We start from the raw sequence: 15,512 nt of genomic DNA, 5'->3' as shown, positions 1-15,512 counted from the left end.
TGAATTAACTGTGTTTGTTATTTGAGTTGTGGTCAGAATTGTAGGTATACATATACCATGCAATATGCTTCAACATTTTCTCTTATAACTACTTCACTGTCAGTTGAGAAGAGTGTTTATTTAAAATGGTCTTTTATAGTCACTGAAAGGTTACTGATAGTCTCACCAATATCTTGCTCTGTTGAAGCATCTTCTCTGCCAACGTAAGTCTGCCCTTCCTGAGAAGAAAAATTCAGTATTAGTGAGCGCAGAAGGACATCCACTTCTCCTTCCATCGTGATGCATTTCATCCGCCAGGCATCAGAATGAGAAGCGTCTGGGGCATGCAACAGCCTCAGTGAGCTGTGTACTCAACACTGTAGTGATACCCTATGTGGTCTGCTACATGCCAGCACCACTGCTGAGGCAAACTGCTCAAAGAGGCCAAGCTCTTACAGTCTGCTCGGGCCATCAATTTCAAAGATGCCTCAGATCCTTTCTACAGAGTCCCTCCTTCAGTGGACAAGGGTTCCTTTGTGTCCAAAGATGCAAGATATGAGAGACCAAACAACCTCATTTTGAGTCAGAGGTCAGAGATAATACATGAAAATCGAGGTCACAGAGGTAATCCTTGTGAGCTGACAAGAAACTGCTCTCTAGAACAGTGAGAATTGTTCAGAACAAAGCCTGACCATCTAAGAGGAAGGTACCATTTTATAACTACCATGAAGAACCAACAACTGCGCACATAACAAATTCCAGTTATGGGTCCTTCTTCCTTCCTCATATTTTTTGGCCTTTCCCCCTCCCCCTTATCTCCTTTTTTCTGATTCTGCACAAGAGAAGCCAAAAGGGATGACTCATCATTTAACTTCAGAACTCTATAAACACAGGCACTTCAAATGCTACTGAATCCCAATGAACTGTAGAAAATCCCCAAAGGCTCGAGGATTTGTTGTATATTCTTTAATTTAATAGTTGTATTCATGGCCATAAAGTATTATAATAAACCTTGCTGGAGTCTAAGGGGAAATCTGGAAACAAAATTAGAATGTTCCACTTAAGCAGTTTCTACCTTCAAGTGATACAAGATGATCCCAGTACTCAGAAGGTCGTCATCAATGCCAATCAAGTGAGGCAGCTCAGAGTCCAGAACTACACCAATCCCCTCTTTCCTGAGGGCGAGCGTTTGCTCCTGAAATTGGAAGAAGAGAGAGAAGAAAAAGGTTATTTTGGGGAAAGGCAACTTCATATTAGGTGTTCTGTAGATATTTGAAATAAGTCATATTTTATTTCTTATAATAAAGAAACAGAAAGGAAAATGGACTTTAAATTTCATGTGGAAAACCTGGCAGGCAGTAGGCAAAGTGAACTTGGAACATATAAAATGTTCAACATAAAATGAATTAAATTCTTAGCTTGATATATATAACCTTTTCAAAGTCAATCTCAAGGGCCATCTCCCTTAGCAAAGACTTTACAATCACCCTCTATAAAGCAATCGTTCTCCCTTCTTCAAAGCCTAGACTTTAATAGCTCCAAGTCTCCTAATTGCCAGTCCTCCTCTCTGGTCATCAGGTTGTACTGAGCATGCTCTCAACAGCTCCCTGACTGACCCCAGCATTTCTGCACGAGAGATACCACCAGACCCCACATCATCTTCTCAAAGATGCAGACCACTCCCACCTACACACATCTGTAACAGTTCTTCCTACTCCGTTCATGGGGTGGTTTCAATGAGAAGTGTTCCCCATAGTCTTAAGTATTTAGACATCTGGTACCCAGTTAGTTGGTGGCACTGTTTTGAGAGGTTTAGGTAGTGGATAGAACCTTGTTAGAGGAAGTAAGTCACTGAGATCAGGCTTTAAGATTAAAAAATTCCTACCGTTTTTAATTTGTGAGTTCTCAGTTTCTTGCTCCCATGGCTGTCCTGTACTGCCATATCTCCCCACTATAATGGAGTCTTATCCCTCTAAACTACAAGTCAAAATAAACTCTTTCTTCTCCAAGGTATCTTCTTCATGGTGTTTTTGTCACAGCAACAGAAAAGTACTAACACAAACCACAGCTCCCATCACCTCCCTCAGTCCAGCATAGCCCTCTAGCCCCTACCAAAGAAAATATATACCCCTCCCCCTCCAAAAAAAAAAAAAAAAAAAAAAACACCACACACCTCAAATTTCCCTGTACTTCTCCAGTGCCTCTCTGCTAGTCTATTGAAATTATATCATGGAGGCTGTCATTTTGGACACTATTCATACTCACTCCCTGGATGATGGACCTCCTCCTGACTCTTGACTTACTAGTCATCCACATGATGAGGACTCTTCAATCAAAATTGGCAGGACATACCTCTCCCTTAAATTCCATACTTGCATATTTATACCTGCCTAACTCAGTAGCTCTATATAAATACCAGGTTAGTAGCTCAAACTTAACATATTAAAGAACAAACAAGCAAACAAAAAACAAAACCCTCTCAAGCCTGCAGACTATGCACCCATTCTCAGCAAATGCCAGTCTTCCTTACACTTACTCAGATGAAAAACTGGAGCCATACTTCACTCCCTTCTTTCTCTAAGTTCTACACTACACTACACTAAGTGCTGAATCTACTTCCACATTACACACCGAATCTAGTAACAGCAAACCCCTGCACTATTTCGGCCAACTCCAAATCAATATTACCTTCCATCTTGATTGCTACAATGACCCAAGCCATTACTTTAATTCATAAGTCAGCAATCAGAGAGATGTCTGAGCAGGTGATTCAGCTCAGAGATGCAAGTGCCTCTCTACTGTTGCTGAGAGAAAAGTCTGAGTCTCCATACTGCTTTACAAGTACAGCCTGGCTTCATAACTTCCTAACCCACACTAACATCATATCCCTGCCTCCTGTGGTCCCAAAACTTGCTGGTTAGCCCAACTGTATCTCTACTACAGGCACTTACAAGCCACTCTTAACCACTGGTGGATACCTGGCAGTGGCAGTGTCCATTGCCTCTGTTCTCTAATGCAGATAATACCCTCCATCTTCATAAGGTATTGGCAACCAAAAATTCCTCTGGATATTGCCTTGTGTCTCCTGGTGTATACAAAGAGCCTTGGTTGAGAAGCATTCTCCTATATAACATGCCTCATCACCTCCTTCATGTTTCAGTTCAAAGTCCCTCACTCCACTCCACTACAAAATGTCAAGAACCAGCTTTTCCCATGCTTATTGTTTCCCTCTTTAGAAGCTCTCAACTCACACTTCCCAAGGGATTGCCAAGTGGGTAGACATAAGAAGTTAGGGCAGTATATCATATATGGGCTTGGAGCAATCCCCTAGAGAAGAAACCAACAAACTCAAGTCTTCACTCCATGCCCAACTGGTTCAAAACTAAATTCAAGGCTCTGGGTTCAAGATGGGAAGCTGACAGATTCTAAAAAAATTCCGTGTGAAAGTTTCAGATGAAACTGAGCTGGCTGAGTCTGAACTAAATCATATCCGAACGTGTGACAATATTGTAGATGTGATGGATGAACTAACCGGGTAGCAGATCCTAGCTACTGACCAGATTTTCTGGGCAAAGATATTCCTAGTGAATGTCTCCCCAATGATCACTTACCATCAAGACACATTTCTCTGTCTCAAAGCTTACACCTTTTACTTTTGGGAAGAAAACTATGTACTATAGTGCCATTTAATCAGGCAAACAACATACCACCTAGAATTCTCTAAGCAAAGATTCTTAACCTCTCAAGCTAGTATCAAAGCAAAACTCAAATCTTGCCCTTAAAGGAGTTCCTGGTAAGTTCAGAGATGGAGCATGAAGAGTGGGGAATCCCTTAGAACTTCCTTCCCTAGACATTTAGGTTTCAAATGCTCACTTGGAAACCTGAAGCCACACAAGAGGGCGATAGAATAAAGGGACCCTGGAAGAAGGGTTAAAAAAAAAAAAAAAAAGACACTAAAAATCACTTGGAAGAAAGCAATATAATTTAACAACCATTAAATAGATATGCAGAGAAATGACCAATGCATAAGTTAGATTCTAGAAAAGGAAATGAAGCATATCATTGTTCTTCAATTATTCCCCCCTATCAACCAAGCTCTCATTCCATGGCTGGGAACCTCAGGCTTTGAGGTCGGGAAATTCAGTAACCTTGATTTATGATGCCAAAGCTCTTGAAAATCATGACTAAATTGAGTGCTTTACATAGAATGAATCCTAATTCTGCCTCTCATGGTAGGATCTATGCCTTTCCTCCTGATGGTGGAATTCCAATAGAAATGAGACGCATGTAATTTCATATGTATGTATGCATGTATGTATGTGTGTGCACATACATATATATGTGTGTATATATATGCACACACATATGTGTGTGTGTATATATATATATATGTATATATATATATATATATATATATATATATATATATAGATAACTTAATCACACAGATCTACCTATAAACCAATGTCCCACTGAAAAGTCTAGTCTCTGAACCAGGTAATAGTGCTTCATAAAGGTTAGAGGCTCCCAGGTGATGAGCTGTTTCTACCACAGACATGAAAAGAAAGTGACTACTCTCCTTAGTCCACAGCCACATGTATTTTCTTTCTACAAAAACTATGGACAATAACCATCACCAGAAAAAGAAGAAGAAGAAAGGAAAGGGGATATTTTAAATCATAACAGTTTTGAATTAAAATAGAAAAACTATTTTGGATTACATCCCCCCCAAAAAAAAGAAGTAGAAAAGAAAATCATTTTTCTTCCTTGAATTAAGTTTTATAGACTTATAGACTTTGGAAAGCATTGGAAATTCAAAACTTTGAAGCTATTAGGTCAAAAGCATTACTTGTCCCCAGTCATCCCAATATATATATATATATGTATACATATTTGGTATGGACAAAACCTACACCCAAAAAAGTTTCCCAGGCTGAAGAGTGGGGCAGATGAATTTTTGATTAATGCTGCCCTAAAGCTCCATGACATTCAAGCTGCATTCGACTACATGATATTATAAAAGTGTCACCTCATAAAACTGAAAACGAGGGTTTAAATCATTGCTCAAGTGAAAAAGTAATTTCAGACAAAAATATCTATCACATATAAAATATTTATTGAGTGGCATCTACTGTTATACATAATTTATGAAACACCTCTTGGATAAGACAGAATGCTTAACAGATCGGTGCTGGCTCCCTCCCATAACTCCTAGCACAATGGGCCTCAAAGAAAGAAGTCAAATATATAGAGTTGCAGCTAGCTCACGTTAAAATCTAAGCTTTTGGTCAATGAAATGCACTTGCATGAAATGGGAACCTCAGAGTGACTATAAGAGTCAAAACAGCATCAAGTCATCTTAAACAATGTGCCTCTTACATTTGCAAAAAAAAAAAAAAAAAAAAAAAAAAAAATAAGCTCAATGTGTTTTGCTTCAACCTCCAGACACCTATTCACCTAAAATGTCTCTGAATGTGAAACACGTGTTCAGTGTTGAACAGGAGATAGAGCACCTCAGCCATATGCTGGGGACTTCAGGGATGAGGTAAAAGGTTGCAAACAAGGCTTCCTGAGAATACCCTAAAGGACACTTACTATTTGCCACAGAGAAGGGAATTGTAGCCACCACAGCATATTACAGTGAACAAGATTCAGCCTTTTAAATCATGACTTTATCCTTAGTTTCTCACACTGAGTCATGTAAAATTCAGCCACTTTCTTGAATAAATGAGTAAACTAAGACCAATAGAGACATATATTGAACATATAGTGTAAGTCAATGGCAGAACAAGAGTTTAGCTTGCATGAGGTCCTGGCTCATACTGAGTCTTCTAAGAGGCAATAGTCATGCCTGGCTCATATTAAATCACTCAGTGGGTGCTTGCTATTTGGTACTAGATGAAATGATTTCAAATTGGGTTTCTCTCTCTCTCTCTCTCTCTCTCTCTCTCTCTCTCTCTCTCTCTCTCATACAGTTAACAATAGTTAACAATATAGTTAACAATAAATAAATGTCAGAATTTTGTGGAACTTTTGTCTTACATATTTTACCAACTAGTGATACTGTGTAGCTCTGACTCAAAAAAAAGTGCAGCTAACTTCTGTAACCCAGAGCTCAAACATGGCCAGATAGGGCCATGATGGCTGTAGCATATGCCTACTGTGGGTAGGAGGAGAAAAACTGTCAAGCAGACTGTAATACTTCTGTAAAAACAAAGGCCAGTAACAGATTATCTTTCAATTTGGGAAAAATGCATATAATTTAATATAAAAGATGGAAAATAAATTGAAGTATTTGTTGTCTTTTAACAAAAATATACCTTTATTCTGAAAGATATTTGATAAAATATCTTGCTAAGTTGAGTAAACACATCAAGGGGCCAGTTGTGATGGTACATCTTCACTGTCAACTCAATTGCTAGTAGAATTACCACAGAAATACATCAAGGTACCTCTATGGAGGTGTTTCCAGAAAGGTTTAACTGAGCAGGATGACCCATGCTGAATCCAGGAGGCACCATCACATGGACTGGGCCCTAGACTTAAGTAAAAAGAAGAAATCAAGCTAAACACTACCATCCCTTGCTCTCTGCTTCCTGAATATAGATACAATGTGTCTGGCTGTCTCATTCCTATCACTAGGATTTCTCCTCCATGATTTCTTGCCATGATAGACTGTACCTTGTGGTAGAATATTATTTTATGGTGTGTGACTTCAGTTGCTTAACTCAGAGAAGCTGCGACTCTTTGCCTGTCTAAAACACCTGATGGTACTAATAAAGAGCTGAATGGCCAATAGCAAGGCAGGAGCAAGGATGGGTGGGACTGGCAGGCAGAGAGGATAAATGGAAGGAGAAACAAGGAGGAAGAGGAGCAGCAAGAGAACAAGGATTGGAGGACATCAGGGACCAGATACCCAGCTGCACAGACACCCACAGAGTAAGAAGGAAAAGTAAGATATACAGAAGTAAGGAAGATAAAAGCCCGGAGGGAAAAGGTAGAAGGGTTAATTTAAGATAAGAAAAGCTGGCTAGCAGCAAGCTAAGGCCGGGCATGGGCATCCATAACTAAGAACAAGCCTCCATGTGAGATTTATTTGGGAGCTAGGTGCTGAGCCGCCAAAAAGCCAAAAGAGTAAAACTTCACACAATAGTATCCCAAACTGTTAGATAAAGCCTTCCATTCCTAAGCTGCCCTTGTCAAGCATTTAGTCACAGCAAATGGAGAATTGACTAATGTCCCCATTCACTGTGTACATATTTTTTCATACATGTTTTGGTGAGAACACCATTTTCTGTTTGGAATTGTGTTCCTCCCATCCTGAAAACTAAATGGCATCAGTGGTGTCAATTTGTGGCCATAATTTGGACTGCATTTCCTTTCCTAGGAAATACTGAAGTCAGACTCCACTGTCTCCAGAAACTGAATGTTACTGGTGAAAGTATTGAATCAAGCTGACTTTTAGTCATAGCAGACAAGTTGGTTTTCAGCTTACATGTTTAAAGAAATATCCTGTTATCCTTGAAGTTCAATAGTATGATTAGGGCAGATCTCAGCCTTGAATAGTCTTTCCATTTTCCTAGAACACAATGCATTATCCCAATCTGCCGACTCAGTTTTTCCATTTTATGAAAATTGCCCTGTCTTACTTTCTGTTCTCTGTTGCATCTGCTGACTATCTCCTCCAGGAATAGCAATTACCCTAACACTGTACTGTCTCAGTCCTTCTCTTCGAGCTCCCAGCCACATAAATATCCAGATCATTCTGTCTGTGTTCACTCACATTATCCAGCATTTACTGTAGTAACTTGATTTTCAATGCCATCTATTATTTTCCTTGAGGTTTCTAATTTTATTTATTAGTTCTGCAATAATGTTGTCTTAGACCTCAAGATCATTCTTTAGTCTACAATCTCACTTTTTCATCTCCCCTGTTTTTTATTATCATCTTGCTCTGTTTATTGAGTTCCTGCTTCTCATTAGACTGTTTCATGGAATGAAAGAACTATAAGCCCCCCACTTCTTGCCCTGACATGCGTTTTCATCTAAATAAGGATCGTTTTGTCTTTAGACAGTTTATGATTCATATTCATTCCCCCTTTTACATAACTGTCCTATTTCTTTTCTTTAATAAAAAAATTCCACATACGTCACACAAGACTCCTGTTCTATCATATAGGTGACCTATCTTGTAATAATCCAGGCAAACCTGGCTCTGCCCCTTGAGAACCTGACATAGTGCATTGCCCCTCTGTGCATGGCAGGCAGTACCCTGGGTCTGCATGCAGGTGCTGAGATCCCTTTAAAGAGGCAAACTGCACCCACTTCCGCTCTCTCTTTCTGCCATCTCTCTGAGGAGACAGATAGATCTAGCCTGTCTCTCTGTCTGTCTCTTTCTTTTCTCTCCTTCCTCTCTCTCTCCCGTTCCCCACTCCCTCCCCTTCCCCAATAAAACTTCCTTCCCATGTAAGTTCTGCCTGATGGCCTGTTTGTCCCCACCATGGAATCCACCAGCCCCACCTCTCACCATAGCTATATTCCTAACACCTCTGGTCGGAAGACTGAGTGGTCTGCGTTCTTCCCCACTTCTCTCTAGCCAGACATCAAGAGGAAACAAAGGACCCTACAGAAGGCACCTAGAAGACTCTGAGCTCGCTCTGCCCTCTCTTACATTACATATCCTCTATAGAGCTCCTCCTGCTGCTTGGGAGGACCAACTCCAAGGATGAAGAAAGGCAGCTCCAGCTTCCTCACCTTTCACCAGGGCTTCCAGCATCAGCTGTTCATCACAGTTGCCACCATCAGTACACTGCCCGTCAACCACAGAAAAGAACTCCCTGGTTACTCTGGAGACTGGAGCGCACTGAGGAGGGCATTTAAGGATCTTCATGGATTTGGCTTCTGAGATTACCCATCACATTCCTGCCTCCTCCTCCTGCTCAGCAGTCAGCGTAAGGCTTTTGCTCATCTGCTTCCTTTTGTGTATTTCATGGGGCTGTTATAGCCACAGAGATGTGTATGTTGCTTTTTATTATTTCCTCATTTCTTTGAAATCTGTGATTTTTATCTCCAACTAGTTTTTTTTTTTTTTTTTTTTTTTTGTACAGAAGTCAAGAATAATATTATAACACTCTACAGACAGCTTATTTGAGTATAAAGATGCAGAGGTGGAAACCAAGTGCATGAACACGAGACGCCAGTAGAGAATCACTTTAGCTGAAAAACTGGAACGTGCTCTCTCTGGGAAGATGGCATTGGTCTTGATTTAGAGAATGTGGAGGATTTGAGAACTTTGAAAACAAAAACTGGGTGCAACTACAAATGATGAATCTAGCAAAGATCTGGGAGCTGAAGGGGCTTAAAGAAAGAAGGGGGCAGGGACACTGAAGAGGACAGTTGGAACGTTGGTGCAGAGGTCAAAGGACCCTTGGGACAAATTTAGAGGTTGGCCAACCTCACATATAGAAGTGCCCTGACAGTGACAGAGGATTAACCACTATTTTCTGAATTAGACTCCAGGGAGGAGGGGGCGGGGTTCCAGTCAGAAAGCAGAGGAAGAAACTAAAAAGGAAAAGTACTAAGAGCCTACTTGCAGTTCCTCCCATCTCTCTGTCTCAAAGCACAGGACAGGCCCCTCCCCTTTACCTAGCCCCACTTGACAGGTCCATGGTGAATGTAGTTTGTTATCATCATCCTCATAACCGTTGTCCTCCTCCTCTTACCACCACACACTCTTCCCATATAGGAGTTAGGGCCATCTTCTCCCAGGCTCCAGAAGGCAGGCTAAAACCCTGCAATGGTCTTCCATGTGTTGAAAGTAAAGTGATGCCCTCTTCTCACTTAGCCCTTCATTTATCCATCCCTGAGGCCCCTTCTCCCTCCACTCTGCATAAGGCTCCCAGCATCCTATCACATCAGCTATCTCTTCAAGATGGGGCCAATGAACACCAAACTAATGAGTAGTCTTCAGGGCCAAGGCTGTCACTGATCAGTATTTTGTTTGTGTCCCTTGACAGGTAAGAGCAGCCCATGAACCTCAAAACAGCAATGAATATGGCCAGAAGAAGTCAGAAGCTGGAAGTGAAATCTAGCAAAAATTCTAAAGGACAATCAAAAACATTAACATGTCTGCACCTATAAACTCAAACCAGGGAGAAAGAAGGTCACCTGTGATGTTACGGAAACTGAAGGGAGAATACAAAAGCGCTGTTTTCTGATGACTTTTAAACAATGCAGATGTTACTCTGGTCAGGAGGAGCACATGAGAACAGATGGTAGGCAGTCCCAGGACTCAGCAGGGCAGGAGTGGGAAGAGAAGGACCAGGCTATCATCTACTCTGTGGAACTAAGAAATCTAAGTTTCCTGGAAGCACAGGCAGTTGGCCCCTCAATATAGTTGATATTGTCCTTTTAATGAACAGGGACTCTCAGGGAAGTTCCATTTCCATCACACTCCCCGCTGTGGGAATTGTTTAAGCACAAGACCTAACTGTTGGCATGCAGTCAGGAGAAGATACTGTGTAGGTCTTTTTGATGAAACAGTCCTCTTTGCTGAGCAAATCATCCAGATGCTGGCATTTAAATTATGCAAAATACATAATACCAATTAAAGAAATTATGTGTGAAAATATGCAAGAGCAAATTTCCTCACATTAATATTTAACTAGACTTTTTAAATGGAGCAGGATCTTAGGAGCACAAGTACTTTAGTATATTTGACCTAAATGGGAGCCTAAAATATCCAGGAGGATACAAAGGCAGCTCTACAAGGGTATTTTCTATAGAGCACAGACTTCGGCATAGGGTGAACAGCTAAATGCAAGGATTATTTTAAGTGGGATGCCATATTCAAGAAAGCCTCAGTCTGACAGGGGCCTTAAACTCTTGTCTTCTAAAGCTGCCTTGCTCTTATTTCTCAGCTATGGTATACGTCTGGCTTATCTCTGCCTCCCAGCCTTGATCCAGAGGTTAATAACCTCTGGTTCACCATGAACCCTTCCAGGTCCTCACAGGCTCCTTCTGTTGGTATATAAGATCACCTCTGATGAGCAGGTCCTTTGCTTCTCCAGAAATAAAACTGGTTTGTTTGGTTGTGTGTCCCCCCACCACCACCCAGACAGGGTTTCTCTGTGTAACAGGCCCGGCTGTCCTGGAACTCACTTTGTAGATGAGGCTGGTGTTGAATTCAGAGATCTGCCTGCCTCTGCCTCCAGAGTGCTGTGATAAATGGCATGTGCCACCACAGCCCACTTGCTTAGTTTTTTTTTTTTTAATGGAGTAGGCAGAGTGTAATTAATTCCCCTTTTCTATAATAACAGAATATCCAACTGGATTGTCAAAACCTAATAAGTCCGATGAACAAATTTGTCCAAATAGCTGCATAACCTGAGGGCTGATGACTGTCAGGAACCCATATCAATGCAGGAGAGAGTCTATATCCCAACAAGAAACATGGGAAAATGAGGATAGCCCCAGACAGGAAAACAAAGTCCATACCAGGCCTGTGACACAGACTGAATACACTGTCCTCTATGAACTGTCCACCACCCAAGCCCAATCCCTCTGAGAGTTCATGTCACCTACACTGTAGCTCAACTCTACCTCAGAAAATCCAAAATGAGAATATAAATGCCTATCTTGGTTGCGTAAATACTATGGTAGCCAACTGTATTTTGCACTAGTATTCCTGGAAGTAATATGCTACACTCAGGAAAATAATTAATCAACCGTCAGCAAGATAAACTGCAGTGAATCAAAAGGGCACCCGAACTCAGATTATGCAGGGGAGGGTGTTCCAAAGCCCAAATATAATTTTAAAACAAGAAATCACATTTGAAAGCTTTTTTAAAGGAAAGCACATGTGACTAACATTATAGAACTTGTCAAGGGTATATGAAATGAGAGACAAGGCATAAATTGTGTTTGCGTGTCTGAGCCATTAGCAGGAAAGCAATGCCCCAAACACTAAGTGTACCTGAAGCATGTTCAATCACACACTTAAGTTTTGCTAACAGGGACAGTATGAGCAAGACACTTACCTGAATTGTCTAAGTCTCACAAACATGACCAGTAAAGCTTTAAAAGGAAGAAAACTCCTAGGCTATCAAAAACTCCAACCTCCATTCATTAAAATACTATTTACACACTGGGTGTGCTATACTCCTAGCACTCAGGAGGCTGAGGAAGGAGGATCATGTGAACCTAGCGTTCAAGATTAACCTGAACAATTTACTAAGATGAGAGCCTATCTCAGACAACCAAACAAATGGAACATATTTGTTTATAAGGGTTAATGAACTGGATATTGTCTCACTGTGGAAAGCTGTTTGGTGGCATCATCTACAGGTAAATAATATCTATACCATGTGAGTCACCATTGCCACCCTGAAGTCCTATCAAAGAGATGAGACATCTACAATCATAGGGTAGACCGGGCTCAAATGCTGAGTATAATTTTTATATTTTCAGAGAGTTGAAAAAAAAAATCCAAAAGGATATATTTCATGACATGTGAAAACTGTATGAATCTGAAATCTTAATGTTTTACTGGAATATGAGCTCTGTGTTCCTTCATGTATCTGCTGTCTATGGCTGCCTTTTGCTACAACAGCAGAGTGGATCTACCGCATCATGCACAGTAGGGGCTGGGGAGAGGAACTAGTTACTTTTCAGTGGCTCTTTGTAGTAAGTTTACCAACTGCTATACTGTATATATGTGAGTCCAGGGAAAGATGGGCTCAAAACTGCATCACAGTTTATTTTACAGCAAAGCCAACCAACTCCTATAAACTAGCCAGAAACACAAGAGTTTACAACAGGTAAATTGCCAAGTTTTGTCTAGTGAAATAATACATGGTTCATCCGCCATCGCCATTTGTTCCACATCTGCACACTCAGTTACAAATCAAAAGCATCTAGGAAAAAAAGAAATCCAATTTACAGAATGCCTAGCACCACACCCATTCCCCATTAAAATGAAACAAACCCCCCTCAAGCATGCCTTGCTTGAGACCCCTTTCTCTTGCCAGGTCCTTTCTCCCTGCAGTTTCTTAGCTGAGCACTAGGATTTTCTACATACTGTGCAGGGCAGCCTTTCTGTGGCTATGCTGAACACTACCAGCTCCTTCTCTAAACATCCTCTAAATAAAACACCAACCAACATTCTGTGCCTCAGCATCCTCAGCAAAGGACTCAAGCATCCTCAGAGTTTGGTGTTATAGACATCCGAGTCTTAGAAACAGTAACATGCAGACACAAGACACAACTGTAGAGCAACGGGAAAAAACAGCTACAGAAAACACAAACATAATTTTAATAAAGCATACAGAGAAGAAAAATGTTATAACCTTTATGAAGATTTCAGAAACACTCCAAATAGCCTTTTCCATATAGAAATCAGTATTAATGGTTACCTTCAAATAGTAACCAGTAACACACACTGGGGGGGGGGGGCGTCCTGTTAGTGGCATTTCAAGCTATAGTATGCCATTGGTTCATTTAGATTTTTGGCTACCAGTTGTATTCCTTTTATGAATGACTTGAAAGTTTTTCCAAATCTTTGTTCAATGTTAGTAATTCAGTATGACTTCTTGCCCTGCAGCAGCAGCTGAAGAGACGCGAGGAGGGAAACTGACCAGGAAAGGCAGGTGTGGGACAACAAGAGGAGGGTACACAACAAGTGAAGGGTGTGCTCGTGTGTCATCTGGCACATTTTTCTTACATCTTCATCCACTGCTATTTCTGTGAGCATGCGCAGACTTAAAAACAAAATGAGAAGCAGGCATAGGCAATCTGGCACTGAAGCAAGCAACACTAAACATTATTAAAAACAAAAACACTGCATAAAATACACCTAGGCTTTCTAATGATGATGATCTCATGAGGCTAAAACGGTTGAGAGGTGCAGGCCCTGAAGTCTCGCTCTTCCCCTTTGCACCTGCCCACTCTGGCAGGTGCACTGCCTTCCTCAGAAAGCCTCCCACTGGTCACACTGACACAAAGAACAAACCCAGCCATGGCAAACACACTGTTCTACTGCTATGCTATTCAAATCATCTTAGCCAGTTTCTCAAAAGCTTTCACCCCAAGTGGATGGTATAGATCTTCTTTGTTCTAAGGGGAAAACTTTTGTGACAGCAACCGAAAAACAGACTCATATGGCAAATGCTTCACTCAGCATAACAACACAGAGAGAGAGATGTTCCACACAGTCACAGAGGCAATTACCTCTGTTGATACAAAGCTATCATCCATAACTTGTCCTGGGCAAGCTTGTAAAAGCTAAAAAGCCAAAGCGCATAGAAATAAAAGGTTGTATTAGTTTCCAGTTGCGTGTTCATGGGCCAGGAGTCTGGAAATGGGCTATCTGCACACTCTACCCAGGGTACTGTGATTCATATTTGCAGTCTCTTGAGATTTCAACTTCATTCAAGCCATTGGTAGAAATAGGTTTCTGATGCCTCTAGGATTCTAAAATGTTTTTCAGGTGGTATGCTAAGGAACACTCAGTACCTACAGGACACATGCAGGTGTCAACAGTCCTCACAAATGTCAGCTTTCTTTTTCAGAGCTGCCAGGAGACTCTAGATGCTATGACAGTTCTATAACAATGTAATCTATTTATGGGCTGGGACCTCTCATTTTCCATTTCCACTTACTTTGGAGTAGGCTGCTATAAGGTGTTTATAGGCAAGGTTAGAAAATGATCATCTCAGAATTCTGGGTACCACAAACAAGAATATAAATGCATTCTCTTGAAGATATTTCTTTTGTATTGTATGAACCTGTACATGCATGAAGTCGTCTAAGGTCAACACTGGGTGTCTCCACCCTAACTCTGAGACAGGGTCTCTCACTGAACCTGGATCTCGCCCATTTGGCTAGGCAGGAAACCTTCACAGATTCTTGTGTCTCTGCTTCCACAGAGCTGGGATTGCTGGGTACACCATCACGCCCAGCTTTGCCATGGTGCAGGGGACTGAAGTCAGGTCCTCATACTTGTACAGCAAACCATTTCCACACAGAGGCAGCTCCCAATCAGTTATTTATCATTGTTAAAGCACCCATCTTTATGTTTTTATTTCATTAATACAAATGTGTTACCTACAAATATATCCATCCAGTTTCAGTAAACAAAACACGCTAAGAAATATTCAATTAGAGAAAATGAAGCTCACATTTTCATCATGTCTACTCTATAGAGAGGAGGTAACATTCTCCATGTGCTATTCCTCCTACTCCCTCAAATTTAATATCAGTATTAGACAAACACAGGACATCAGCCAGGCATAAATAATGGGAAAATACAATGTTCCTCTACACAATCTATGTATAAACTAGTGTACCAATAGAAGATTATGTACCTAAAAACCACTCAAAGTATAAGTCAGTGAAAGGAAAGATGGCCTGCTACCAAGTTCAATTCTCTTACAGATAACTGTGGTCAAGATGGTACTCAAGGCCCTCTGCACCATGGTAGCACTTTGCTGCCATTTGCTTGGTTTGCAACACCATGGATACCCCTAAGATCTATC

General features: G+C 41.0%; 1 protein-coding gene across 1 annotated transcript in view; it reads right to left on the bottom strand.

Annotated features, from left to right (window-relative positions):
• Kif16b (kinesin family member 16B) overlaps positions 1 to 15,512 on the bottom strand; it is a 182,505-nt gene that overhangs the window by 51,073 nt on the left and 115,920 nt on the right. The window contains exons 13-14 of the mRNA XM_051183275.1: positions 1,055 to 1,174; positions 167 to 218 (exon numbers count right to left, since the gene is read on the bottom strand). Of these exons, the coding sequence (XP_051039232.1) occupies positions 167 to 218; positions 1,055 to 1,174 (172 nt within the window). The remainder of the gene's footprint in view (positions 1 to 166; positions 219 to 1,054; positions 1,175 to 15,512) is intronic.

The sequence above is a fragment of the Phodopus roborovskii genome, unplaced genomic scaffold, assembly GCF_943737965.1.
Source record: "Phodopus roborovskii unplaced genomic scaffold, PHOROB, whole genome shotgun sequence".
Lineage (NCBI taxonomy): Eukaryota > Metazoa > Chordata > Mammalia > Rodentia > Cricetidae > Phodopus > Phodopus roborovskii.
Note: the sequence above shows the minus strand (reverse complement) of the source record. Positions and strands in the feature narration are given on the sequence as shown.